The 27,545-nt window shown below is 63.8% G+C and overlaps 2 protein-coding genes across 3 annotated transcripts in view; both read left to right on the forward strand.

Moving 5' to 3' along the window:
• Positions 1 to 489: 489 nt before the first annotated feature.
• LOC133210072 (hexosaminidase D-like) lies at positions 490 to 6,897 on the forward strand. Of its 2 annotated transcripts, none has more exons than XM_061349161.1 (14): positions 490 to 826; positions 3,729 to 3,825; positions 3,919 to 4,159; positions 4,238 to 4,347; positions 4,553 to 4,640; positions 4,724 to 4,888; positions 4,981 to 5,164; positions 5,326 to 5,397; positions 5,492 to 5,696; positions 5,767 to 5,849; positions 6,016 to 6,094; positions 6,241 to 6,342; positions 6,452 to 6,541; positions 6,638 to 6,897. In XM_061349161.1, the coding sequence occupies exons 2-14, from the start codon at positions 3,731 to 3,733 to the stop codon at positions 6,819 to 6,821; spliced, it is 1,698 nt and encodes a 565-aa protein (XP_061205145.1). In that variant the 5' UTR covers positions 490 to 826; positions 3,729 to 3,730; the 3' UTR covers positions 6,822 to 6,897. The 2 variants fall into 2 exon arrangements, with proteins under 2 accessions (XP_061205145.1, XP_061205144.1); XM_061349160.1 differs by lacking the exon at positions 490 to 826 and adding an exon at positions 3,347 to 3,539.
• A 2,111-nt stretch (positions 6,898 to 9,008) lies between these two features.
• Positions 9,009 to 27,545, forward strand: part of CASKIN1 (CASK interacting protein 1) — a 29,541-nt gene continuing 11,004 nt past the window's right edge. The window contains 10 exon segments of the mRNA XM_061349162.1: positions 9,009 to 9,184; positions 22,194 to 22,245; positions 24,297 to 24,394; positions 24,487 to 24,632; positions 24,712 to 24,807; positions 24,993 to 25,123; positions 25,208 to 25,316; positions 25,483 to 25,591; positions 26,041 to 26,135; positions 26,206 to 26,385. Of these exon segments, the coding sequence (XP_061205146.1) occupies positions 9,091 to 9,184; positions 22,194 to 22,245; positions 24,297 to 24,394; positions 24,487 to 24,632; positions 24,712 to 24,807; positions 24,993 to 25,123; positions 25,208 to 25,316; positions 25,483 to 25,591; positions 26,041 to 26,135; positions 26,206 to 26,385 (1,110 nt within the window). The 5' untranslated portion in view covers positions 9,009 to 9,090.

The following is a 27,545-nucleotide window of genomic DNA, read 5'->3' on the forward strand; positions in this document are numbered from 1 at the left end:
AGAGCGCATGCGCACGACGGGGCGGCGGGAGGTACCATGAGCGCTGCGGGGGGGGGGGGGGGGGGCCAGACCATGGAGCAACGGGGGAAGGAGCGGGCTACGAGCGGAGCCGCCAGGGGGCGCTGGCTGAGACCCCCGGGAGGGCAGCGGGGACCAGAACCGGAACCGGGCACTGGAGCCGGGCACACACCGGAACCGGGCACTGGAACCGGGCACACACCGGAACCGGGCGCCGGAACCGGGCACACACCAGAACCGGCCGTATACCGGAACCGGGCACTGGAACAGGGAACCCACCGGAACCAGGCACTGGAACCGGGAACCCACCGGAACCGGGCACCGGAACCGGGCACCTACCGGAACCAGACACTAGAACAGGGAACCCACCGGAACCAGACACTAGAACAGGGAACCCACCGGAACCGGGCACCCACCGGAACCGGGCACTAGAACCGTGCACACACCGGAACCGGGCACGGGAACCGGGCACCGAAACCGGGCACTAGAACCGGTCACACACCGGAACCGGTCACACACCGGGCTCGTGCAGGCCCGCCGAGGAGCGGTCTCGGTGCCACCCCTTCGGGCCGGTGCCACCCCCGGGGCAGGGCCGTGCCGGTGTCCCCTCCGCGCCTGTGTCGCACCGGTGCGTGGGGCCCGGTCCCCGCCCTGCCGGTGCCGCCCCGCTGTGCACGGGGGTGTCGGGGACCGGAGCATCCTCTGCACTTCCCACCGCAGCGCCCGCGGTGCCGCCGCAGAACGGGCCCTTTAAGAGCGGCAGCGGCTGCGGCCCGAGCTCGAACCCGCGGCGGCCCCGCACCTGCCGGTAAGGGCCGGGGGAGCCGGGGATGGCCGGAGGGGGGGGATGCCCGGTGGGATGCCGGGATGCTCAGGGGGATGCAGGGATGCCCGAGGTGATGCAGGGATGCTGGAATGCCCGGTTGCTAGGGGGATGCAGGGATGCCCGAGGTGATGCAGAGATGCTCAGGGGGATGCAGGGATGCCCGAGGTGATGCAGGGATGCTGGAATGCCCGGTTGCCAGGGGGATGCAGGGATGCTCAGTGGGATGCAGAGATTCCCAGTGCCGCAGTGGAGACCGAGGCTGCCAGGATGGAGAGCAGAGCCCAGAGATTGCTGTAGGGCGAGGGGATGCCTGAGTGGTACCCAGGACATGGGGTGGCCCTGCTTGTGGGGTGCAGGGGGTGACCAGGGGCCCCTCCTGCTGCTGTTAGGGCTCAGGGTCTGCAGCTCCCCATGGCAAGGGACAGCTCATTCCGCAATGGAACTCCTGGGAATGAGGGGTGGCCTCGGCCAGGCTGACAGAAGAAGGCTCTGGAAGCGTGTGAGCGTGCACGTGAGTGTGAGCGTGCACAGGGGGGTGCATGGAGCAGCGTCACTCTTCTGATGGGAGCGAGGGTTTGGCATGGCAATGGCTGGGAATGACAGAGCAGAGGGGGGAGCAGGGGGTGGCATCCAAACCCCACAGCGGCACCCCGAATCCTGCTGCCAGCCCGTGCCCTGCAGCGGCACCCAGCACCCTGGAGGCTCTCAGCTCCATCCTTCCCATGGCCCCACTCTCCCCAGGCCCAGGTTGGGATTTGCTTCCTTTCCCCCCTCCTCCAGGCTCGGGAAGGTGAGCAGGGAACCGGGCTGGTTTGGGGGAGCGGGGCGCAAACCCCACCTGTGTGGATGCAGCCAGGGGGGTGAGGGTCTGTTCCCTCCTTGCCCCATGGCTCCTGCGAGCACTGAGCCAGGGGCTGCTCCAAGCCTCCTGGGGACCGTGCCAGCGCCGTTCCCAAAGGGTTGGCAGAGGAAGATGTCACATTCCCATGCCCAGCGGGTGCTGGCGGCGGGATGCCGGGAGCGAGGGGCAGCGGGGATCAGCTGAGCCCTGCCTACAAAGGGATCACCCCTCGGCACTGGCACCGCGTCGTGGCTGCCCCGTCCCCCCTTGGTGCTGCGCCCCACGTGCCCACCCTGCCTGGGCCGTGCCAAAGGGGCTTGGATCCCAGAACCTGTTCTCTGTTGAAATAAGATCACGCAGTAACAGTGCCAGCTCTGAGCAGGCTGACAGTGTCTGTCTCAATATTGATCCCTGCTCCGATCCGGTGCGGTGTTCCCATCGCGGCACCATCAGCACTCGGCATGGTGATGGTCTTCCCATGTGCTGGGCTCCCCGTGCCCACTCCCATGTCCTCCTGTGCCTCCCCATGCACCCGATGGGGGTGATGCCGGGCTGGCAGCATCCCCAGCCTGGCACGTTCCTATTTCCAGCTTGGCACATCCCTGCTGCGCTGTGCTGGAGCTGCCAGGAGCACCCAGGGCTGGACAGGGCAGAGTGTGGGTGCCACGTCTGTCCCCTGAGCACAGGGCATTGTGTCCATGCAGGGGACAGCACGGGCACGACATGCCCCAAAACCAGGCTCCTGCCCTGCAGCCTGTGCATGAGCACTGAGGGACCTGGTACCCACGGGATCTGGGGGATGGGGATGGGATGCTCCAGCTCCTTCCCGCACTGCCCTGTGATGTGGCTGAGGACAGCACATCCCAGGCTGGCTCTGAAGGATGTGCTGGGGTCCCGGTCTCTGCACCCTTCCTGTGCCCCATGGCAGTGGAAGAGTGTGTCCAGAGGGATTAGTGCTGTGTCTTGGGCAAGGGCTGGTTCAGAGCCCTGCCATGGGGCAGCTCAATGGCTGTCCCCTGGAGCCAGTGCTCTGGCACCACCAACCAAGCCCTTGAGATCGGCTGAGCCGCTTGTGCAGCGCCAAAGCTGCTTTCCAGTTCCTAAATCCATCAGCTGCTGGCTTGAACCCTGAACTCAGGTGCAGCTCAGCCAAAAGGGCTTTGGGAGCTGCTGGGGTGTCCCAGTGCTGTCCCAGTGTGGCGCTCACCAGGGTCTGGATGCGTGGAGCATCTCCTGCTGCTGCAGGGCTGGTGTCGGGGCTGGTCACACACTGAATACAAACCTCTGCACAAGCCCTCGGGCTGTGGCCATGGGGGGCAGCAGGGAAGGGGCACCCACTGCCTCCTGCTCCATGGGGCTGCCTGTGGTTTGGGCTCACACCCAGCTGAATTGGTCCCTCCCCATCTCAGGAGTTATCAGTATTGCTTTAGGGGGGGAAAGGACTTTGAATGAATATGATTGACCTTAATTGTGGCAACTCTGACTCGAGCTTTCCTTGTCCCACAAGGGATCAGATACTGGTTTGTGCCCCTTCCCCTCCATGGTAGATGGTGCCCGTCCCCATGGGTGCTGGGGGGGGGGGGTCCATGCTGCCACCCTCATGCCAGTGCCCATCCCATGTTCCCGATGGTCCAATCCCATCCCCTCCATCCGCAGGGACCCCCCTTGATGCCACTGCAGCCACCGGCCCCGTGACACTGCCCCGGCCTCACAGGGCTCAGGGGACCCCGCTGGGGACCTGCCCTGCAGCCACCACCCTGTTTGCTCCCGCGCTGGCAGAGCCAAGGAGGCTGCGCCCGGGCAGGCAGAGGCAAAGGCAGCTCCGGGCGCTGGCCCCAGGCTGGGGCTCATGAGGTAGGAGGGACACGGGGTACCCTGCGCATGGCCCCGTGGGGAGCAGGGTGCTGGGAGGGTACCCCCCTTTCTCCAGGTGTGGTGCTGGCCTGGCCAGGAGCAGGGCACGGGACATGGGGATGGATGGGGGGGCTGGGGTCCCTGCCTAGCCCCGGGGTGCTGCCTGGGGCCTCCATGTGTGTCCTGCAGGGATGGGCTTCCAGCGGAGCCACCGGCTGAACCTGCTGCGCCTCGTCGTGCTGCTCCTCGTGGCCTTGGCCGGCATCAAGTTCCTGTTCCGTGACAGGTAAAGAGACAGCAGGAGGGGGGGGGGGTGTTGGGGTTCATGGGGTCCCCCTGTCTGTGTGGGGGCACCCCAGCAATGGTGCGGTCTCTGCAGCTTTACCCTGGAGCTGCACAAGCACGTGAGCAAGGACAGCGGGTTCTGGGGGGATGCTGGTGACACCGTGGAGGACACCGGCCCCCAGAGCCAGGTCCTGCTGCTCCCTGTGGCCAAGATAACAGCCCCGAGGCAGGAGGCTGGGCAGCAGCAGGTCACCAGGGACATCAGTGCCACCGAGATGAGGCTGGTCCACCTGGACCTCAAGGGAGCTGCGCCCCGCGTCTCCTACCTGGAGCAGGTGAGATAGATGCTGAGGATGGGAGGGATGTGCCCAGGGCGCTGAGCACCAGGAACGAGCCCACGCTGCCCAATGCAGGTGTTCCCACTCCTGTCCCTGCTGGGAGCCAACGGCGTCCTCATGGAGTACGAGGACATGTTCCCTTTCAAAGGGGAGCTGGAAGTCCTCAAGTCCCCGTACGCGTACAGGTGAGCCAGGGCTGGGTGTGACGTGCCTGGCCCCACGATAACCACGGTGCGAGGGCCGGGCCGGGTGCCCCAGCCCAGCTTCCTGCCCCGCCGGGTCAATATTTGTGTCCCCATAGCAAAGTCCACGCGGGTGTGGGGCAGCAGAGGAGGGAATGGCCTCGTGCTCTGCCCTGTGCCCGCACTGAGCCTGTCCCTGCCCTCCCAGCGAGGAGGACATCGAGCGCATCCAGCAGCTGGCAGAGCTGCACAGGCTGGAGGTGGTTCCCCTGGTGCAGACCTTTGGGCACGTGGAGGTAGGAGATGCTCCTGCTTCTCACCCCGCATCGTGATGGGGGGGCCAGGGGGATCGCAGCCCCTGACGGCTCCTCCGGTGCAGTTCATCCTCAAGCACGAGAAGTACCAGCGCCTGCGGGAGGTCGAGCGCTTCCCCAACAGCTTCAACCCTCACAGCCCTGACACCCTGGCCCTGCTCAAGAGCATCCTGGCACAGGTGATGGAGAAGCACAAGCGCTCCACATGGATCCACATCGGTGCAGATGAGGTGGGCACTGGGCTCTGCCGGGACCCCAGCCCTCACCCAGGCTCTGTAGGTGTTCCTAGGGGTGCTGAGCATCCTCCTTCCCCCAAATCCAGGTCTTCCATCTCGGGGAGGGGATGGACTCCAAGAACTGGATGAGCCACAACAAGGGCGACACGGGGACCATGTACCTGAACCACATCAAGGAGGTGCTGGGCTTCATCACCACACAGTACTGGGGGCTGCGGGTGCTCATGTGGGATGACATGCTGCGGAAGATCAGCGTGGGAGCCCTGCAGGGTGAGAGGACAGGGATAAAGCAGTCGGTGGCACAGGAGCTTGTGTGTCATGGCCGGTGCCTGGTCCTGCAGGGATGCAGGTCCAGGGGAGCATGAGGAGCATCAGGCATCCTCCTGCTGCTGGCGCCAGCACCCACATCCCTGTCCCTGCTCCCTCTGCAGAGTCTGGGATAGCCAAGCACGTCTCTCCTGTGGTGTGGTTCTATGCACCCGACTTTGAGGCCGAGCAGCTCGGTAAGGCGATGTGCCTGGGCTGGTGGAGGAGCCTGCCCTCCGCTCCCCCCAGCCTCCCGGGTACGGTACCGCCGGTGTCTCCCCCCCCCGGCAGTGCCGTTCCTCACCAAGTACGCGGAGAGCGGCTTCGAGGCCGTGTGGTTCGCCAGCGCCTTCAAGGGCACCACGGGACCAGCGCAGGCCTGGCCCCCGCTGAGCTTCCACCTGAGGAACCACCTGAGCTGGCTGCGGGTGATGGAGGCGCTGCCCCAGCTGGCCCCGCTGCGCCTCCAGGGCATGGTCCTCACGGGCTGGCAGAGGTGAGGGCGCTGGTACCCGCGTCCTCCCTGGTGCCGTGCAGGAGGTGATGGGTGATGCTCCCACCCGCAGGTACGATCACTTCTCGGTGCTCTGCGAGCTGCTGCCTGTTGGAATCCCCTCGCTGGCCATCTGCCTGCAGACCCTGGTGACCGGTGAGCATCCACCACCCTGCTGCCAGCCCCATCTCCCTGCCCCACAGCGAGACCCCATCCTGCAGGGAGGGATGCTGGGAGGTGGGAAGCAGGGGAAGGATGGGTTCAGCGCCCCTGGCTTTGCTGCTGGGGGGACCCCTTCTGCCCCTCTCTTTGCTCTGCCCAGGGGGATTCACGGAAGAGACAAAGAGGAAGGTCCTGGATGTGCTGGGCTTCGAGAGCATGCAGCTGGAGCAGAGCACATGGTGAGTGGCTGCGTCGGGGGTGCCCACAGCACCACTGTCCCATGGCATCTGAAGGGATGCACTGGAGGGGGTCCCAAACCCACTTGGGGCTGGACCCCAGCCCTGTGCACCCCACATGTTGAGCTCTCACCTTCTCCCTTCCCCAGCGAGGGCAGGGGAGTGTTCCCCGGCGCAGAGATCTACCACATGGTTGAGCAGGTTAATGGCCACCTGAAGGAGAGCATCCATAAAGCCCTGGAGGAGGAGAGGTAACGAACAGCAGGGCTGGAGCACGGGACTTTTCCCATGGGATGGGACTTGCTCCAGGTGCAGCTCCCCATCCCCGAGTGCCTCCCACTTCTCCCTGTGCCTCCCCAGTGCCATCAAGGGCTGGTTCAGCCCCTACCATCGGAAGCACCAGTTTGGTAACCCCCGAAACATGGAGAGCTTTGGCAGCAAGGTGCTCAAGTACGTGATGCTGGGACCCCCCTGGCTGCGTGTGAGGGGCTCAGCTCTGGGGTCCCTCACAGGAGGGAGCTGGAGCCCCCTTCTTGCCCCCACCAGGCTCCATGAGGACTGGGAGAGCTTCATCCGTGACCTGCGCACCCACTTGGAGAGGGTCTATTACCCCGACACGGTGGAGGAGTGGATGGAGGAGAACGTCAACCCCTACCTGGACCAGCTGCGGGACCTGGTGCGGGACTACCGGGCCATCATCCGCCTCAATGCCCGGCCCAAGGCCACATAGGGACCACTGAAACCCCCCCCCCGGGCTCCCACTGCCCCCCCCGTGATGGGTTTTGGGGCCACGTCGCGTGTGTGCGGGTGCCTGCGCTGCTGCTGTGGCTGCCCTGCACAGAGCCTCCTCCTGCACATCCCACATCCACAATAAAGTATTTTCGTAGATGCTGCTGGGTGCTGGAGGGGGACCCGGCTCTGCCCACCCTGTGCAGGCCGGGGGGGAGCTGGGGTCTGTCCTGTGACAGCTCCTGGGCTCCTGGGTCCTGCTCTGCTCTGTGGAGCGTGATGGAGGGCAGGGAGAGGGCAGCCCATGCCCCGTGGTGCCTCCGGGCACATGGAGATGTCCGTGTGCCCTGTGCTTTCCTTGAGAGCGGCTGTGTCCTCCCTGCAGGATCAGAGTCATGGAATGCTGAGAAGGGAGCTTAACGCTCACCCAGTTCCAATGGCAGGGACCCCTTCCACTGGAGCAGCTTGCTCCAAGCCCCTGTGTCCAACCTGGCCTTGAGCACTGCCAGGGATGGGGCAGCCACAGCTTCTCTGGGCACCCTGTGCCAGTCTCCATCACCCTCAGCAGCCAGGGGAGGTGAATCCAGCCCCCCCATGCCCTCAGCTCTGCCCGTGCGGGGCTGCTTGGGCTCGGTGTGTGCAGGGCAGCAGCACAGACATTTCCCTGCACATTCCTCTGCTCTCCACAGCCCGACTTGGCAAGAGCCCGGAGGCAGCCGCAGGAACGCGAGCTGCTTTGAGCTCCTCTGCAGGAGCCTGCCTTAGCCCGGCCAGGAGGGACAGTGGCCCTGTGCCCCTCTCAGCTCACACAGCCCCGCTGCCTGGGTCCTGGCTCCATCACAACGGCCCCGGTGCCCAGTGAGGCCGATGGGGCTGCCCCGTCCCGTGTCAGTGCCGGGTCCCTGAGTGCAGGAGCCTGGCAGGAGAGAGCAATGGGCACAAAGGGACCTTTGTTGAGGAGCTTCGTTTGTTATCAAGTGGTGGCAGATGTGAGGGATGCCCCTGACCTGCCTGGGCCCCCGGGCACGTTGGGAGCCCCAGCCCCCAGCCCAGGGAGACCCAGAGCAGCTCAAGCCCCCCATGCAGCCGCCCGCAGCCCGGCGGTGGGATTAGAGGGCAGATTAGACGGCGTTTCCCGCTGGCATCCCAAATGTCCTGGATTGGAAAGTGGGGGTGGGGAGAGGAGATGGACCCCGCTGCCCCTGAAGGGGGGGTTCAGCCTGGAGCCGGGGGCTGAAAAGGGAGGTGGGGGCTGCAAAGATCCTTGAGATCCAGCTTGGGGCATCAGGAGGAGCTCGGTTCCCTCCATCATTCCCACTGCAGCCACCAATGCGTTAGTGACCAGCTGGGTACAGGTCCTCTGGACCAACATGCCCCAGTATCGGTTTGCTGGGGCCAGGACCTCCGCAGGGCTTTTATACAGGAACTTACCTGGGGAGCAGGAATTTGGGTGTGATTTTGTGCGGTGATGGCCGTGCTCTGCACTGACCAGGCTCTATCAGCACATCAATGCCTCGTCCACGCCTGGCCCCATTTCCCATCTGGTTCATCAGCATCCCCAGCCCTCAGCACAGCCAAACACACCCCCAACCCCCCCGGCCTTTAATGTCTCGGCCATTTAAGGCACAAAAAAGTGGAAGGGGACGAGTGTCCCTGGCCATTGTGGCTGCGGGAGTGGAAAACGAGGCGGTGATAAAGGCTTTATTTAAGGAAAGCTGCTCCAGCCTGGTTCCCATTAGCAGCCACCACAGGCTGGCGGTCGCCAGGCAGGGCTGCGGGAGGGGGGAGCAGGGGGGTCCTCCCGGAGGAAGACGAGGCCGAAGGCAGCCTCCCTGCGGGCACCCGGCGGCTGAGACCCCACGGCCCCGGGGCCTCGGCACCTTCCCCGCACCGGGGGGATCCCCGCGCCCCGCCCGCGGGCACCGGCGCGGCCCCCGCCCCTTCCCCTCTTCCTCCTCCTCCTCCTCCTCCTCCCCTCCCCTCCCTCCCTCCCGCTGCCCGCCGCGCTCCCGGTGCGGTCCCCCCCGCCCCGCCGCGCCCCGCCCCGCCCCGGGCGCCCGCCGCCGCCGCCGCCGCCTCCGGAGCGGGCTGGGCGGGGGGGCCCGCGCCGCGCCGCGCCGTGCCCGTACCCGTGCCCGTACCCGTGCCCGTACCCGTGCCCGTACCGAGCCGTGCGGAGCCGAACCGAACCGAACCGAGCCGCCCGCCCCGAGCCGCGGAGGATGCTCGGGCCGTGAGCCCGCAGCCGGCAGCCCCGGCGCGGCGGAGCCATGGGCAAGGACCAGGAGCTGGTGCAGGCGGTGAAGGCGGAGGACATCGCGGCCGTGCAGAAGCTGCTGCAGAGGCCCAAGCCCGGCAAAGCCAGTGAGTGCCGCGGCGGCGGGGCCGGGCGGGGGGCGCTGGGGGCGGCGGAGGACGGGGATGGGGGGGGGGGGCTCGGACCGGCGTCGCAGGAGCGGGCGCGGCAGCTCGGGGCCCGCATCCCGGCCGGGATGCCGCCCTGCCCGGCCCCGGAGCATCCCCGGCCCTTCCCCTTTGCGGAGCGGGCGGCCGGGGACCGTAAACGTGCCGGGACCCCTCCCGGGGGGCACCCCGGTGTTGAGAGGAGGCGCAGCCCGGCGTGGGGGGCACTGGCGGCTGCGGAGCATCCCGGCCGGGATCACTGCACAGCCTCGCCAAAGCGGTCCCGGTGCAGCCCCCCGGTACGGCCGGGCTGCCCTTGCCCTGTGCCCAGGGGCAGGTCCCGGGGAGCGGGGCCGGGCGGGTGTCCCGGGGCTTGGCCTGGGCACACACAGGGGCTGGAGGCACCTTGGTGTGCGTGGAGCCGGTGTGCACGGCCCGTGCGTGTGTGCACCGGTGCCTGCACACATCTGCATGTGCCTGTGCGCGTGTACGTGCGTGCACGCGTGTCTGTGTTTGGGTGCGTGTCTGTGTTTGTGTATCCGTGTACCCTGGCATATGTGTGTTTGGATGGGGCTGTGTTGGTGGTGCTGTGTGTGGGGGTGTTTGGATGAGGCTCCGCGGGTTTCTCCCTGCGGCTGGGTTTGCACATCCCCGTGTGTGCACCCCCGATGGGGGGGTGCGTGTGTGCGCGCCCCGGTGTGAGCCTGCGGGGCCGGACGTGTGGGGATGCGTGTGTCTGCGTGTGGACGTGTGTGTAGCTCCAGGAGTACCTGCTCGCTGTACAATGTAAGTGCTCTGGTGAAGGCGTTCCACCCGGGACTGAATTATTCATGGTGCTGATGCAGCCGCAGGTTTCAGGCCTGGTGCGTGGGGCTGGGAGCATCCCTGGGCACGAGGGAGCACTGGTGTGGCATCGGGACACTGGGCGTGCGGCCCCTTTGCCTCCCAGGATGGATGCGGCACCCCTTGTCCCTGGAGCTGTGCGGGGCTGGTGCAGTGTCCCCCGTCCCTGGTCTCACGAAGGGGTGATCCTGGTCAAGCAGAGCACAGCTTCCCCTGTGTCCTGGTGCTGAGCAGGCATCCCCCTGTCCCTGGCATCATGCAGGGCTGGTGTGGCATCCACCGTGTCCCCAGGTGTTGTGTAGGGCTGGTGTGTGGTCCCTCCTGCATGGCTGGTGTTGTGCCCCCCATGTCCCCGGTGCCATCGCTGCTCTCACTGCCAAGGGACTGCACAGGGAGAGCAGTGGCTCCAGCTCGGAGCCCTCTTCATCTCAGCACACTCCAGGTGCTGCCACTGCCGTGGCCTCTGGGAGTAGTGTGTGGGGATGGGGATGAGGCCTGTGCCCAGCGTGATCCCCTGCACACCCCTCTCCAATGCCGGTTGCACAGCTGGCGTTGCTGTGGCAACGGCCAGAGGTGCCCTAGTGCCACCACCTCCTCCTGCATCCATCCCAGCCCTGCTCTGCTGCATCTCCCGCTGCAGAGCTCTCTGACCACGGGGCCAGTGGTGCTCCCCGTGCTGGGCTCATTGGGCAGGGATAAGGGGCTCTCAGTGAGGCCGTGCCTGCTGTTGGGGTGATGCCTGCTGTGGGCCTGGATGCTCGCACATCTCCAGCTCTGCCAAACCCACCAGTGTTGGTGCTGGGATGCTCTGGTGTTGTTTCCCCCCCCCCGGACCTGACTCCTGTGTGGTGCCATGCTCATGGCATAGGGTTCACAAGCACCTCTGGTTGCAGCAGCAGGGCTGGAGGAGCTGCGCACAGCACAGGGCAGGAGAGCACCGAGCAGGGTCTGTCCCCATGCGGTGGCATCCCCGCATCCCTCCGTGTGCCAGCCCCACGCGTGCCTCCGGTGCTCCCCACGCTGTGCAGCAGCGGGAGGGGTTGTAAGCGAGCTCTGTGATCTGGGCAATATCCTATTCATGTGGGGTTTAATAAATGGGATTTTTGAAATCCCTGCGTGAATTACCACGGGTTGCCATGGTGACGTGGGGCCCGATTTAGCCGGAGGAGTACGAGTTTGTGGGGCCCGGGCCGGCCGCAGCGCGCACCGCGCTTGCTTCCCGGGCATCCATAATTGATGAGGTTGTCTGAAAGTTACGCAAATCAGATGCAGGGATTTGGCAGCAAAACTGTTCCCCTCCCTGCTCCCTCCTCCCGGTGCTACCTCGAAGAATTGTGGTGACTTGGCGTTTTCCCCTCCATTCCCTGGCTCCGGGCACCATGGGATGGGATGGGGCGCTGGGGTGTCCCTAGCAGCATCCCTGCCTGTCCCTATCCCAGGCGCCCGGGGCTTTGGGAAGCAGGAGGTGGTGCTGTGGTGTGCAGAGGAGCTGTGGTTCCTTGGCTGTGGAATGTTGGAGCGAGGAGGCTGCTTCCCTGCGAGGCTGGTGCTGCCAGCGGCTTTTCCCTTTGGAAGCAATTCCAGTCTGGCACCCACTGGTGCCATAGGAGGGATGTTGAGCCAAGGGTTGGACCCTGTGCCCGGCTTCTCCCATTGGGCTGGGGGGGTTTACAAAGAGCTCCCATGTGTCAGCTCATGCAGCAAGGATGTCCCAGCACAAGGCAGGGAGAGCACCCAGCATGGCAGGGGCTGGCTGCAGCCTGGATGTGGGGTTGGGAGCTGGGGCTGCACCCTGAAGACCTGCGCTGCCCACCCCATGCCTGGCCCTTGGTGCCATCCTGGTGCCCCGTACATCAGGGCTTGTGTCCTCACGTGTCCGGCTGGGATGCTGGAGCCGCCTGGCTGGGCTCCAGACCCGGCCATGGAGCTCTGCACCCCTCTAAGTGAGAGTAACGCAGCCCAGCCTGGCCCCATTGCCAGTGCCTGCCTCCAGCCAAACCCCAGCAGTGAAAGCCCAGGACAGGAGGCAGCAGCTCCTCGGATGGATGTGCCTGGTGCAGGCAGCGGGGCAGGGACCCCAAGGCTCAGCGAGTTCATCACCCTCTGGGGTGCTGCCATCCCGTGGGAAACATCCCGGGATGCGAGCGGAGCTGCAGCAGCTCAGCGGGATGCGGGACAGCGGGAACAGGAGCCAGATCCCTTGGGAACAGGGACTTCCTGGGCAGGACCTCGCTGGCTGCCTGCTGCCCTATGGCCAGTTAATTCTGGGTTGGGTTTGTGTGTTTGCCTGCGTTTGATTGCATTAATAATCTCCTCTGATCACAGGATTTAATAAAACGAGGCTAATATGGCGCAGTTGGGAAATGTCTTTGACATTTCACAATTCAATTTCCATGCAGTAAAAGGCCGGGCAGCTGCAAATCCAATTGTGGGGCAGTGCCCAGGGTGCCGGAGCTGCCCGGGTGCCCCCGCTGGCACCGGAAACCTCCCCGGTGCTGCCAGCATCTCATGGCTCCTGCTCCTTGGCCACGGGCACTGGGGAGAAGCCGGGCAGGGGGGAGCTGGCTGGGACACCGGAGCCCCTGGGTGCTGGAGCCATCAGTGTTGAGCAGGAGGAAGTGGCTGCAGGTCCAGAGCCTGGGTCAGCTTGGCCTGAAGGATGCTGGGCCCCCCATGGCCCTCCCTGATCCCCTTGGCACAGATTAAGGGGTGAGACATTGGGATGCGGGTGGTGATGCCGGCATGGGGCGATGCTGGCACTGGGCGATGCTGGTGCATCCCAGGCACGGGGCCTCGGGGCCGTCCAGGCTGAGCAGCTCCTGCTGCTGCTGTGTTCAATGGTGCCAGCAGGTCCCTTATAAACTTATCGGGGCTTCCAGCCCGTGTGTGAGGCTCGCTCCCAGCAGGACTTGGCAGGAGGGTGCAGGCTGGCGGGTGCCAAGTTCCCTTCCAGTGCAAGGTTCCTGCTCAGCCTGGGGCACAGCTCCTTGGTTTACATCTCCTTTAGCCTCCCATTGCAGCTGGGCTGGAGCTGTGGGTCCAAACCCTCCTTTAACCTCCCATTGTGGGGTCCCTGTTTGCCATGGGATGCTGCAGAGGACCCGGGGTTGTTGGCTGCTGTGGAGCAAAGGAGCTGTGAGCTGACGGCTCCAATCCCAGCTCGAGGATCCCTCACTGGCCTCGATTCTCTTGCACAGTCCCAAATTCGCCTGGCTTGACACCAATTCGCCCTTTGCCAGCTCTGGGCGGCCCCTTGTGCCTGTGGCTCTCCCATGGATGCTGTCTCTGGCTGTTTCCCACACCAGGACCTTGCTGCCGGGTGCTTCGGTGCCCCTGCTGCCCATGCGCTGTGGTGGGTGATGCTTCCAGCATGGCGGGGATGCGGGTGATGGTGCTGTGGGTGCTCTGAGCCCCGTCCGCAGTCCCTTCTCTGCCAGCCCATCGTGGTTTCCAGTAGCCAGGCTGGCGTCTGGCTCCTCTCCCCTGCTCTGCGCTCCCTTTAACTCTTCCCTCCCTTTCCAAGCCACTGGGAAAGGCTCTGATCAGCCCCCTCCTTGGCTTGGGGTGCCCCCAGTCCATTCCTGCTCCCCTTGTGCCTGCAGGATGGAGTGGGGAGAGGGAGTGGGGTGCCGCACCCTCTGCAGCATCCTCCACCCTATGGAGGCAATGCTCATGGATGGCAGCTGCACGGTGCTGTGGCAGGGTCCCTATGGAGGCTAAAGCAGTGCTGGGTCCTCAGGAGCTGTGCTATTGCTGGCAGGGTGAGTGGTGGAGGGGGCTGCTTGGCTCTGGGTTGGTCCTCAGGGCTGTTCTTGCATGTGTTTGCCATGGTGCTCCCATCTTGGTGCTGCTCCATCACCTTGCTGTGTCCCCCCTGTGGCCAAGGGTACCACGAGGATGGGCTGTGCTGGGTTAGTGCAGCACTGATGTCCACCCCTGTCCCAGGTTCCCACCCCATCCCGCAGCTGGGATATGTGGATTCACCCTCCTGGTCCCCTCTCCTTGGAGCAACAGGGTCCAGCACATCCTGCCTGGCACAGGAGCGATCCCGCTGATGGACTGGCTCTGGGCTGGGCTGAGAGGGATCTTTAAGCTGTAATGAAATGTTAATAGTATTTTCCAACTCGATACGGGAGCAGAAAATGAGGTGTTTAACGCTGGGCTCCGCAGCGACAGGAGCAATCAGCCTGAGAAATGGGAAGCTGGGGATGCTGCACCGGCCCTGGCTCAGCCTGATGGCACTGCGCTGCTGGGCCTGCTCTGGTGATGGATGGGTACCGGTGCATGGCGTGAGCCATCGGCCAGGGAAGCGCGGTGCTGGGAAGAGCCGCTGGTCTGCATGGGTCTCCTTGGGTCTCACCAGCAAGGTCAGTGCTGGCTGCATGGTAGGAACCAAGCAGATTGAGGTGTTTGTGTGGCTGGGGAGCACTGGGATGATGGGACCCCCATGGCCTGGACCAGCTGGAGATGGAGAGGATGGAGATGGTGCCCAAGCAGCCGCTGTGGGCACAGCGTGGACACTGATTCTCTGAGCACCATCCTCAGGTGCTCTGCACCAGCACTACTCTGCCAGAGTGCCTGTGTGTGCCCCTCTGCGTCCGTGTGTGTATGAGCATCCAATGGCAGGGTGTTTGAGCTAGGTGATGTTGAGGCTCTTTCCAAGCCAAACCATGCTGTGATTCTGTGGTTCTATGTGGCCAGGTACATGCGTGCATCCATGTGTGCTGTGTGCCTCTGCATGCGTGTGCATGCGTGTGCCCGTGTGCGTCGCCCTGTGTGCCCATGGCTGCTCCGGCAGTGCCTCCCCCCCGGCCTGGCGCGGGGGTCGGTGCCGGGCTCTCAGCAGCAGCTTTGATCCCTTCCAGATGTGTGCCAGCGGCGCGGCTCCGCGTCCCCTCCTCCTCCTCCTCCTCCTCCTCCTCCTCGCTGAGGCCCCGCTCGGTTTTCGGCCGCCGGAGCGGTTGGAGCAGACAAAGCAGCGCCTGCCCGGCTCCTGCATTGCAGCTGGGCTGTTTACAGCGCGCTCCTCGCTCTGTGCAGCTCCGCAGCGGCTGCAGCCTCCGGGATGGCTCTGCCCCGGCGTGTGCGGGTCCTGGGGCTGCCTTTAAACCCCATCTCCCAGCAGCGATGGAGCAGGGGTCCCCCATTGCCATCCTGCGGGCAGCGCTGGTTGCCTTCTTATTTATCTGGCCCACCTGCATGCACATGCACACGCATGCACGCAGGAACATGCTCTGTGTATGCTGGGAGCTCCCCACACTTGCCAGTGATGCTGGGCTGCAGCAGGGTTCGTGGGAGGTCAGATGATAGCAACTACTCGTTAGTTAATGACGCTTTAAGCAACCCAAAGCTCCCGGTCCCTCCCTGCAGGCCAGCACGGCTGGGTTGGTCCTCCCAGGGCTCCCTGGCTCCGCAGAGGAGATGAGGATGAGGATAGGGAGGATGGAGCTGGGCAGCCCTGGGATGGAGGTGAGTGGTGCCAGCATCTGCCTCCCTCTGCCCTCGTGTCCTGGGCAACCGGGGATGCGGATGGAGGGGTGGATGCTGACGGCAGCTCCGAGCAGCCCCATCCCGTTCCCTGCCGCGGCAGCCTCTCCGTGTGCCGGCGGTGACTCCTTCCAGCCGCGGTGATTACTGGAAATTACCTGTTTGCTGCTGCCTCGGCGCGGGGGGGACGGGCTCTCAATGCAAGCGACACCAACACGCGTTTCCGCAGAGACGAGGGTGGGCGTGCGGCTGGCACCGGGCTGGAGCGATGCTTGGAGCTGGTTCCATGGAGCTGAGCGTGACACCGCGTGTCCCCAGTGCGCTGCATGCACCTATCCCTGGCACCGGCTTCCTGCATCCCTGCTTGCACAGGGCCGAGCCCCTGGCATGGCAGAGCAGCGCAGCACCGTGTGTTGTTCAGGGGTCAGCGGGTTTGCCAGCAGCATGGAATGGGCAGGAGGCTGCTGGGGATTCACAGCAGGAAGGGTCTGTAGAGCTGGGGGGCTGCATGGCTGAGCCCCAGACTGGGGCTGGGGGAGATCCTGGGGGATGCTGCATGGCTTGGGCAGGCTTTATGGCACCACAAGGAAAAGTCGGGTGAGGATAAGGCTCGTTGATGCAGGGAGAGCCAGGATGCTCAGCTGGTGAGCGTGGCACTGGTGGGCACCGTGGGGTGCTGGGTCCCTTGCATGGCTCCCAGCCCCAGGTTGGCTCTGCCTTGAGCACAGCCATGTCCTCCATCCCTGCCTCCTCCTGCTCCAGGGACCAGCCCCTCGGGCTCCCTTGGGAGCAGGAAGTTTCCCTATTTTTGAAAATGAAATCACGGAGGAGTCCCCGCAGCCTCTTGAAAGCTGCGTTTAAGTTGCTTCATCCTGGCCCCAGGGGACAGCCCTGCGCTGCTGCAGCACCGTGACTCAGGCTGCCACAGCCGATCGATTCCCTAGCGCTGATGCCCAGCTCCCCGGGGAAGGCTCCGTGTGAGGGACGGGCATCCGGAGCTTGGGCTGGGCACGGGGCAGCATCCTCCACAATGTGGGTGGGATTTGGGGAAGGGCTTGTGATGGCACTGGGGCACTCAGTTGTGAGTGTCCAGCTGTGATGGGCAGTTGTTTTCCAGCTGTGATGGTCACTGGTGCATCCAGCTGTGATGGGCAGTTGTTTTCCAGCTGTAATGGTCACTGATGCATCCAGCTGTGATGGGCAGTTGTTTTCCAGCTGTGATGGTCAGTTTTTTTCCAGCTGTGATGGGCGCTGGTGCATCCAGCTGTGATGGGCAGTTGTTTTCCAGCTGTGATGGTCACTGATGCATCCAGCTGTGATTGGGCAGTTGTTTTCCAGCTGTAATGGGCACTGGTGCATCCAGCTGTGATTGGGCAGTTGTTTTCCAGCTGTGATGGGCGCTGGTGCATCCAGCTGTGATTGGGCAGTTGTTTTCCAGCTGTAATGGTCACTGTTGCATCTAGTTGTGATGGGTTAATTGTTGTCCAGCTGTGATGGGCAGTAGTTATGCAGCTGGTGTGTGTCCAGCTGTGATGGTCACTGGTGCATCCAGCTGTGATGGGCACTAGTTATCCAGCTGTGATGGAAACTGGGATATCCAGCTGTGATGAGCAGTGTATGTCCAGCTGTGATGGGGAGTTGTTGTCCAGTTGTGGTCGCTGCTGCATCCAGCTGTTATGGGGAGTTGTTGTCCAGTTGTGGTCACTGGTGCATCCAGCTGTGCTGGTCAGGCATTATCCAGCTGAGGTGGGCAGTTGTCATCCAGCTGTGATGGTCACTGGTGCATCCAGCTGTGCTGGTCAGGCATTATCCAGCTGTGTTGGGACCTGGACTGCAACAGGCCCATCCCATCCCTGCCACCTCTTTGCCCCAGGCAATCCCTTCCCATGTCCCAGAGCTTCCCGGTGCATTATTTATACAGCCCGAATCGATCAGAAGATGATAACGGCTTCATTAGCATCCGAGCATCGCGCTTGACACGACCTTGGCTGCAAGAGTACAAGCTTCTTGCTGCCTGTCAGCAGCAAGGACCGGCTCTCTGGTGTTGAGGATGCTCTGCTCACCTCTGTGGGGTCCCCATAGGGGCATGTGCATGGGCAGAGCTCGTGGCCACGAGCTCTGCCCATGCACATGCCCCTATGGGGACCCCAATCCTTGCTGCGAGGGAATAAGCCCCCTTTTGCCACTGCTCCTCGTGCAGCGCCCGTTGTTTGCGTGGCACTCGTCAGCAAGGATATAATTAAGAGCAGCTATTTTGGATGCTTCCTTTATCCAGCAGCTCACGGCGATGCCGCTGCGGGGTCCTCCTCCCTCTTCCAAAATAGGCTCCTTGCTTTGCCTTCCTCAGGGGTGCTTGCTCCTGAGGGCACCCACTGTGTTTGGGGCAAGGGGGGGCACACATTGGGGTCCAGCTGCCCGCATGGGCTGAGGATAAGGGGGTGACAGGGATGATGGGGATGGAGAGGAGGGGAGATGCGACGGGGTGATGGAAAGGATGGAGATAAGGATGTAGGGGGTTGCCCTGGCTCATTCTTCACTGCCACCAAGAGAAAAGGGGGGGGAAGCAGCGATGGTTTTCCCCTCATTAAGTAGATGTTGATATCGCGGAGGCTGGAGCCATCTGCTTGGATCCCTGCGAGCTGGCAGGAGCCGGGATGTGCTTTGTCAGCAGGGGCTTGGCCGTGAGCCCCCGCGCCCCGGATGGGCATCGATCGCTGCTGGCGCGGCTCTGCCTGCGGATGCAGGGGGCTGGCGCCTGAGCACTGCATGGACCCGCTGCTGGGGATGGAGAGGGGTCCCCTGAGGCACGGAGGAGTTCCACTGTGTGGGGCTGTGGCTTTGGACATGTATGCAGTGACAGGGCTGGAGCCAGCCTGGCATGGGGGTCTCCTTATGGCATGCACCGGGTTGCCTGGAGCAGTGATTGTATGTGGGAGTCACCCTGCAGCGTGCACCAGGATGCCCAGAGCAGTGGTTGGACACAGGGGTCTCCCTATGGCATGCACTGGGATGCCCAGAGCAGCAGGTGGGCACAGGGGACTTCCCATCACACGCGTGAGGATGCTCCGAGCAGTGGTTGGGCACTGGCCTTTACCTGCTGCATACACTGGGATGCCCAGAGCAGTGGTTGAGTGCAGCGCTCTCCCCATGGCACACACCAGGATGCCAGGAGCAGTGGCTGGGCATGGTGGCCACTCTGTGGCATGCACTGGGATACCCAGAGCAATGGTTGGTCACTGGGCAATCTCTGTGGCATACACTAGGAGCAGCAGCTGGGCATAGATGTCCCCATGGCACAGAACCAGGATGCCAGGAGCAGTGCCTGGGCACAGGATGCTCAGAGCAGCGGCACTGGGCTCTCCCTGCAGCATAGACCAGGGTACCCAGGGCAGTGTTTGTGCATGGCTCAGGGGTCCATGGCCCCATGGTCTGTCAGAGCCGCTCTCCGTGCGTGCCCACCCCGCATGTGCATCCTTCCCGTGCGTCGGTGCCCCCCCGGGGCTGGGGCCGGTGCGGGGCCGGAGGCTGAACCCGAGCGCGCATCCAGCTCCCGGTGTTCAAGCAGAGGCGTTTCTGGAGCCGCGGCCGGGCTGCGCTCCCCGCGGCGCTGGGCACCCGCGGCAGGCGCGGTTTGGAGCCGGTGCCTACGGAGGCGGCTGCGGCTCCCGCTGCACGCAGGAGCTGCGGGATGGAGCTGGAGGTGCCGGGGCTGGGGCTCGCTGCATCCCGCAGAGCATCCCCCTGCCCTGTGGTCCCCCGGACCCTCCTCAGCGCCATCAGCCTTTGCAAGCTGCTCTGAGAGCTGGGGGGGACCTTGCCATGAGGGGGGTGTGCAATGAGAGCATCAGCTGAGCACCCCATGGGGAGCAAGGAGAGGACACTGAGAGGGTCTAATCGAGGGGTACCAGTGCTGGGGGTGCCAATGGTCCCCCCATTCTCCCTCTCAGCATCTGCCTGGTGGCCCCCAAATCCACCTCTGTGCATGACGGTGCTTGTGGGTGCTTGGTGCTCTGTGTCACCGCTCAGTGATCCCGCAGGGAGAGTGGCCAGGGACACACTCGGTGCCTGCTGGCAGCGTGGCCGTGCAGGAGCCCTGCTTTCTCCTCCCCTCTGTGTTCTCTCCTTTTGTGGCTCGTATTTTCACTTGGCAGCTCCCTTCCCTCTCCCTTGTTAATGGAGGAGTTTTCCTTGTGCTTCCCAGCCACTACCGAGCCCTCCCACGTCTCACTTCCCCATCCAAGCTGCAGATCCCGGGTGGCAGCAGTGGGGCTGAGGTGACCCCGGGCTGTGGATCTGGTGATGTGTTGGGTGCCTGTCCTGCCCTGCTCTGCACTGGGGATTGCAGGCTCCAAGCTGCAGTGGGGCCGTGCCAAGGGTCTGGTTGGGTTCCAGGCTCAGCCACAGCTTCTCTGGGCACCCTGTGCCCCAGCACCCTCACAGGGAAGAGTTTTCTTCCTGATGCCTAAGCAGTGCCACTGCTGGGTCACAGGGAGTGACGGGGACACCAGCGGGGGCCCGAAGGCATGGGGAGGGCCAGGCTACTGCAGGATGCCCACTGCCACCTCCTTGCATCCTCCTTCCAGCAACCGACAGCCCAAGCTCCACGTGATGAAGCATCCACACTGTTCGTTTAACACATGAACAAACCACAGCAGCAACAAGTCCCCATTGTTGGGGGATCATCCCCCACATCCCGCCCCTGTGCTCCCCTGGGAAGAGCTGGACGCTGCTGATGGGCAGAACCCCACAGCATCAGGACCGACCGCAGCGGACGGGGTGAGCTGCTCCCCGCCAGCCCGGAGCTGTGGCCAAGCTCCCCAACAAAGGTGCTATTCAACACTGATGGAGAGGAGCCCAGCACCGCTTCCGCTGCCATCCAGAGCCAAGAAACAGCTCCCAGGAGAAGGGGGCCGAGCTGCACCCCCAGGGATGTGGACAAAAGGAGCCGGCGGGCGCAGGAGCGGCACCGTGCCCAGCACTGGCTCCAATCTCCAGCCCCAGGATGGGCCCCGCTTGGGTTAACCGGTCCTTGCAGAGAGATGGAGGACTGCAGGGCTTGGTTTGAACCATGGGTTGCTCCCAGGAAGGGATTGGGATGGGGCAATGCCTGAGGATCGGCGCCGCATCCCTTAACACCCATCCCCAGCATCTTCCATCACCATCATCGACCGAACACACCGGAGCAGCAAATCCCTCCTCCCTGCACCTGCAGGAGGGGTTGTGGCTGCCAGAATCTCTTTAGCACTTCCATCAGTGCCCGTGCCAAGTGCTTAGTCAGGGACTTGCAGCCATGCAGTGGTTTGACTTTGGTTAAAGCTCTGGCAGAGGCCGTGAGCATCCCGGTGCACTCAGGCCCCAGCACGGATTCAAAGTAGCCAGGGAATGGGCTTTAGGCGCAGCACTGGGCTGATGGGGTTCCATAGAGCTGGTTCTATGTCACAGCAGGGTGCCACCAGCATGCGGATGGTGGCACCCACAAGGAGCCAGGGCAAGGTCCTAGATGGTGGGAGCTGGTGTGGCACTGGGGGAGAATCAACCCCATGTTTGCACCAGCACCAGGGCCCTTGAAGGACAGCGGCTTCACGCTGACAGGGGATAATGGGTTTAAACAGGGTAGATTTAGCTTAGATCTAAGGCAGAAGCTCTTCCCTGTGAGGGTGCTGAGGCGCTGGCACAGGGTGCCCAGAGAAGCTGTGGCTGCCCCATCCCTGGCAGTGTTCAAGGCCAGGTTGGACACAGGGGCTTGGAGCAAGCTGCTCTAGTGGAAGGGGTCCCCGCTTGGAGATGAATGAGCTTTAAGGTCCCTTCAACCCAAACCAGGCTGGGATTCTGTGGCTCTGGCCCCACAGCCCCCCTGTAGCACCGTGCTCTGGGGGACGGGGTCTGATGGTGCTGGCTGTTCTGAAGCCCTCCTCTGTCATTCTCACCCATTGGCATTGGGCTGTGCCATTAACAAACGCCCTGCAGCTCGGGCTGTCAGGCAGCTGATGGGTGCTGAGCCTGGGAGCCCCTGCATGGGGAGGGAGAAATCTCTGCCATCACCCTGGCCACTCCTGGGTCCCTCCATCACACATGCACCAGGCTCACGGGTCAGAGCCACTCTTCCTGCTGCTGGTGCCCTGTTTGCCAGCACAGCCCTTTGTGCCACATAATGAATGGGATGGCAACCAGGAGACACAGCACAGGGGCAGTGAGCAAGGCCATGGCCATGATGCATCAGGAGCATCCCTCTGCTCCGTGTCTCCCTTCCCTGCATGAAGTTGCCCCTTCTGATGTGGGCACCAGGCCTGCATCCCCATCCCAGGGCTCTTCCGTGCTGCAGCCACCCTCCTCTCCCTCCTGCTCCTGCTCCATGTCCCTGCTGGGCTGTGAGGAAGAGCAGGCTCGCTGCAAAGCCTGAGTGGCACTTTCCTGATAAATCTCATGTAAATCTGGCTCCATCCCTCCTCGGGTGTTAATGGGATCGGATCGCCCCGAGGTGCTTTGTGTGCCCACAAAGGCAAGTGTGGGGTGGGAAATGCGTGGAGCTGCAGGGAGCCAAAACCACGGTGAGGGGGGAGATCTGGAGCTGCAGCCCGGGTCAGTGCCCTGGCCTCCTCCTGGGCTGCTCTCATGTGCTGTCCCCTTCCCTCCCTCACAGAGCTCCTCGGATCCGCAAAGAAAGTCAACGTCAACTTCCAAGACACGGATGGGTGAGTGGAGCCCTGCCTGCAGGGGTGTGCGGGGTGCCATGCACTGGGGTGCGTGTGCTGTGGGGTGTGTGCATGGCAGGGTGCAGTGAGCAAGTCTTGTGTAGGCACACCAGGCTCTGTGGAGCGGTGGGGTTGAGCTGCCAGGGTTGGGATGGGCAAAGCCTCCCCTGCCCCGCACTGAGCAGGGTGGCAGGACATGGGGCTGGGTGATGCCACTTGGACCCCAGGGGTGGGTCTGCAGTGCCCATGGAGGTGGTGCTGAGCAGAGGGGCTGGATGAGGTCAGGAATGGGAGAACACGTGGCTGGAGCAGCCCAGGTCCCTCATCCTCACCCGGTGGCAATGAGCATCCCTTGGTACCGTCAGCACATCAGCTCTGCCGAGCCACGCATGAGCACGTGTGTGCATGCATGGGTGCATGCGAGCGTGCAGATGTGCAGCTGAGCGTGTGTGTGCGTGCAGGCATCTGTGCCCACGTGTGAGCACATCAGCCACTGGTGGGGAGGGTGCCTGGTGCTGCCTGCATGGGGCAGGGCAAGGGGATGCATCACCCCATGGACCACCTTGTGCCATGGGTGCTGGAGCTGGCACATCACCGCAGAGCTGTGTTGTGGTAGGGGTAGGATGGCCATTGAGCTGCAGGCAGGGCCCTGCTCGCATCCTGCTCTGGCTCTGGCTGGCTTGGGGAATGCAGGAGCAGCCCTGCACCACCTCCAGTGATGCTCCTGGAAAGGATCCATCCCAGTTGCTGTGCCTCAGGTCCCCACCTCTTGCTGACTGCAGGGCTGGTGGGCACCATGGGCGAGCACCCCCTGTGCCCATGTCCCCAGGGGACAGTGCCCTGCACAGCGTGTGGCCATTGCAGCCGGATGGGCTGTGCCACGGGGGAGCCCCTGAGGCAGCCCCAGGGGGGGAGCCCTGCGATTGGCACCATCTTGAATGGATCTGAGCTGGGCACCGGAGCGGAAAACACTGACATTTCCCCAGCAGCTGCTGGGGATCGGCTCGGCAGGAGCTGTCTGCTCACATCCCTGCTCCTGCAGCGCATCCGCGGGGAGCGCGGTGGCTGAAGCACGGTACCCAGAGCGGATGTGTTCCCCTCGACAGGGGCCCTGGTGATGGGGGTCAGATGGGGTCATCGCCCTATCAACCTCTTGAGTACTGGGGCATCCACTGGGGTCTGCAGTGTTCCCGTGCTCCAGTGACACCGGGTGGCCTGGGGATGGGATGGGATGGGGATGCTGTGTGCGACAGGGCCCGCAGCAGCAGGCAGCATGGAGGACGCTGCTGCCAGCAGCAGCAAGTAGGTCAGCTCCTGGCCTGCTTCCCAGCCATGAGCCTCCCGGCGTGGCCCATCCATCCCGGCTGCTGTGGGAGCAGAGCGGGATGTAGGACCGGGGGCTTCCCCCAGCACCGGGCAGGGGCACCGCTGCCATCTGGCAGCCTGGGTCCCCCTGTGCCAGTGCCTGTGGCCGTGCTGCCAGGGCTAGGCTGGGGGAATTGGGTCAGTGGGGAGGGAGGGCAGCTCCATGGCACTCCCATCCTCAGTGGGGACTCACCCTGTGCCTGCCCTGCCTCCAGCCCCGTGGAGTCCTCTCAGCATCCTCAGGGAGTGTTTCATCTGCAACCATCTTGCTCCAGCATCCCTGGAGCAGACACACCAGACCCTGCCCCAAGCCTTGCAACATCCCCATCTCTGCATCCCACTGCACGGGCTGTGGGGTTTGTCCTGCAGCTGCAGAGCCCCAAGGGAACGTGATGGGCTGGAGGCCAAGCCCCCATCCATGCTGGCACATCCCACCCTCTGGCCCTTGTTGCACACTGGGATGTGGCTGGCTCCTGTCTAGAACATGGCTGTGTATAAATCCCTGTGGCTCTTTATCCCATGGAGGGAGGTAGAGCTTGGGGTACCAGGGAGCTTGGGGACACACGCACATGGGGGGCTGCAGGATGCAGAGTGGGTGCCCTGGGGTGCTGGGATGGGGGAGGATGAAGCCCATGCTGCCAGGGGGACAGGGACAATGGACCCTGACACTGTGGTTTGGTCCCCAGGTTCTCAGCTCTGCACCATGCAGCTCTTAATGGCAACACGGAGCTCATCTCGCTGCTGCTGGAGGCGCAGGCTGCGGTGGACATCAAGGACAACAAAGGCAAGTCCCTGGGTGCTGGCCACGGCCCCCTGCCCCTCTGCAGGCTCTGGGTGCACAGGCATGGGGGGGGCTCACAGCCTGGCCGCACACAGGCATGCGGCCCCTGCACTACGCGGCTTGGCAAGGCAAGAAGGAGCCCATGAAGATGGTGCTGAAAGCAGGCTCCTCCGTGAACATCCCATCGGACGAGGGGCAGATCCCCCTGCACTTGGCGGCTCAGCACGGGCACTACGACGTGGTACGGTGGGGCCGGCAGCGCCGGGGGGGCCGTGCTGCCCCCCCTGCCCTCGCCGAGCTGGGGTCTCGCTCCTCCGCAGTCAGAGATGCTCCTGCAGCACCAGTCCAACCCCTGCATCATGGACAACTCCGGGAAGACACCTCTGGACCTGGCGTGCGAGTTTGGCCGGGTCGGGGTAAGTCAGCACAGGGGAAGATGATGGGGACATAGCGATGAGCCTGGGGATGCTGGAGCATCCTTGGGGAGCAGGAAGGGGCAGTGGTGGGGACCTGGGTCTCGGGCAGGGGGCAGGAGCAGGGCTGGGAGCGGGGCCGTGGCCGTGGCATTGCAGCCCTGCTCCGTCTGTGCTCGCTGCTGCAGGTGGTGCAACTGCTCCTGAACAGCAACATGTGCGCGGCGCTGCTGGAGCCCAAGCCGGGGGACGCCACCGACCCCAACGGCACCAGCCCCCTGCACCTGGCCGCCAAGAACGGCCACATCGACATCATCCGGTGGGTGCCGCGGGCAGGGGGCAGCACCGGGAGCTGTGTGTGCATCCCCGCCCCCGGCTGAGCCCACCGCCCGCCCCGCTGCAGGCTGCTGCTCCAGGCCGGCATCGACATCAACCGGCAGACCAAGGCGGGCACGGCGCTGCACGAAGCGGCTCTCTGCGGCAAGACCGACGTGGTGCGGCTGCTGCTGGATGTAAGGGATGGGGTGACCCGGAGATGGGGATGCAGCACAGGGTGTTCATAGCGGGGAGGGTGCTGGGGGGGGACGACAGTGAGCTGGCTTAGACTGGTCCAAGGGGTCCGATGGGGTGGCAGCGGGGAGGACAGTGCCTTCCAAAGCTCTTTCCGTGCTATTGCAGAGCGGGATCAATGCGCACGTCAGGAACACCTACAACCAAACAGCTCTGGACATCGTCAACCAGTTCACCACCAGCCAGGCCAGCAAGGAGATCAAGCAGATGCTGCGGGGTAGGGGGGCACTGGGAATGGAGGGATGGAGCACCTCTCCTCTGAGGAATGGCTGGGAGATTTGGGGTTGTTCAGCCTGGAGAAGAGAAGGCTTGGAGCAGCTTTCAGTTCTTAAAAGGGGCCTATAAGAAAGATGGGGAGAGACTTTTTAGCAGGGCCTGTTGCAATAGAATGAGGGTGATGGCTTTAAACTGAAAGAGGGAGATTGAGCCTGGATGAGAGGGGAAATGCTCTTTATAATGAGGGTGGTAAAACACTGGCACAGGTTACCCAGAGAGGCGATGGATGCGCCATCATCTGGATGTGTTTTGAGCAGCCTGATGTAGTTGAAGATGTCCCTGCTCATTGCAGGGGGTTGGAACTGGACAGGCTTTAAGGTCCCTTCCAACCCAACCCATTCCATGATTCCATTCCACGGGCACCCAGCGCCATTCCCGTTCTTCCCGCAGACGCCTCCGCCGCTCTGCAGGTCCGGGCCATCAAGGACTATTGCAACAACTACGACCTGACCAGCCTCAACGTGAAAGCCGGGGACGTGATCACGGTGAGTGCGGCTGGGGGGAGCCAGGGGACCCTGCCGGTGACACCGGCGCCTGACCCGGCCGTGCCCGCAGGTGCTGGAGCAGCACGCGGATGGGCGATGGAAGGGCTGCATCCACGACAACCGCACCGGCAACGACCGCGTCGGATACTTCCCCTCCAGCCTCGTCGAGGCCATCAGCAAGAGAACAGGCAAATAATCCCCCCTTCTCCATTCCCTGTGTGGGGCTGCTCCCAAACTGCAGCCCCAGGGAGTCCTGTTTCGGTCTGGTGGGGACTGGGGTGTTGGGGGTCAAGCCCAGCTGGGGTGATGCCCTTGTCATGCATTTGGGGTCAGTGTCCCCACCATGGTGATGGTGCCATGGAATGTGTGGGGTTGGTGTCCCCATCATGTATATATGGTTGGTGCCATTGCGTGCGTGGGCTTGGTGTCCCTGCCGTGTGCATGGGGACAGTGATGTTGAGTGTGTGGGGTTGGTGTCCCCATCATGTATGTGGGGCCGGTGCCCTGTGAAGTCCACGGGGCTGATGTCCCCATCAAGCGCATGGTGTTGGTGTCCCCACTGTGCATGTGGGGCTGGTGTCCCCATGGAGTGTGTGGGGTCGCTGCCCCTGTTGTGCCTGTGGGTTCAATGCCCACCTGATGCACCGGGGGCTCGGTGCCAGCAGCCCCAGGTCCGATGTTGGGCTTGGAGAGGCACTTGTGGTGCCAGGAGGTTGGTGCATGGGGAGAGCCGGGGACATCACTGCAGTCTAGGGGTTGATTGTGCAGTGGTGGGGACGCGGGACCTGTGCAGGGGTTGGGCACTGATGCCAGGGACCCGGCACTGCCCCATGGGGACCAGGGGCTGTCTCAGGGATCGGGCCCTGCTCCTCTGCCCTGCGGCTGCCTGTCCCCATCCCCATCCCTGTAGGTTACCTGTGGGATGTGTGGTCCCCTGTGGCTGTCCCCACTGCCAGGAGCAGCACAATGGGGCTGGCACCTCTGCGGGCAGCACTGGAATGTCCCTCACCAACCGCCTTGCTCCCCACTGCCTGGCCCTACACGATCTTGAGGGTGCCCACATCACTGGGACATGGGTGGAGAACAGCACAGAGGGGCCATGTGCTGGCCAGGCAGGGGTAGAGCCACCCTCTGTGTGTGGGTCACGCTGGTCCCACGGGACGAGGTTCAATGTGTGCGCTGTGTGCTGGTACCATGGGCCGAGATCCGTGGCTCCTGCGATGCCACTTGGCTCCGTAGCAGTGATTCCAGGGTGCGGGGTTCCATAGCCACCCCATCGGCTGCAGCCCTGGGCTCTGTGCAGTGGGGCAGCAGCATGGGGCGCAGCGGGGTGGCTGCAGTAGCACTTGGCCAGCTGGGCACGGGGGTGCCAGCGCTGCAGCCCTTCCCTTCCTAGGATGCCTTTATGTG

The sequence above is a fragment of the Neopsephotus bourkii genome, unplaced genomic scaffold (genome assembly GCF_033783945.1).
Source record: "Neopsephotus bourkii isolate Nb327-2 ecotype Australia unplaced genomic scaffold, CSIRO-AGI_Nbou_v1 NB_384, whole genome shotgun sequence".
Taxonomy (NCBI): Eukaryota; Metazoa; Chordata; class Aves; order Psittaciformes; family Psittacidae; genus Neopsephotus; species Neopsephotus bourkii.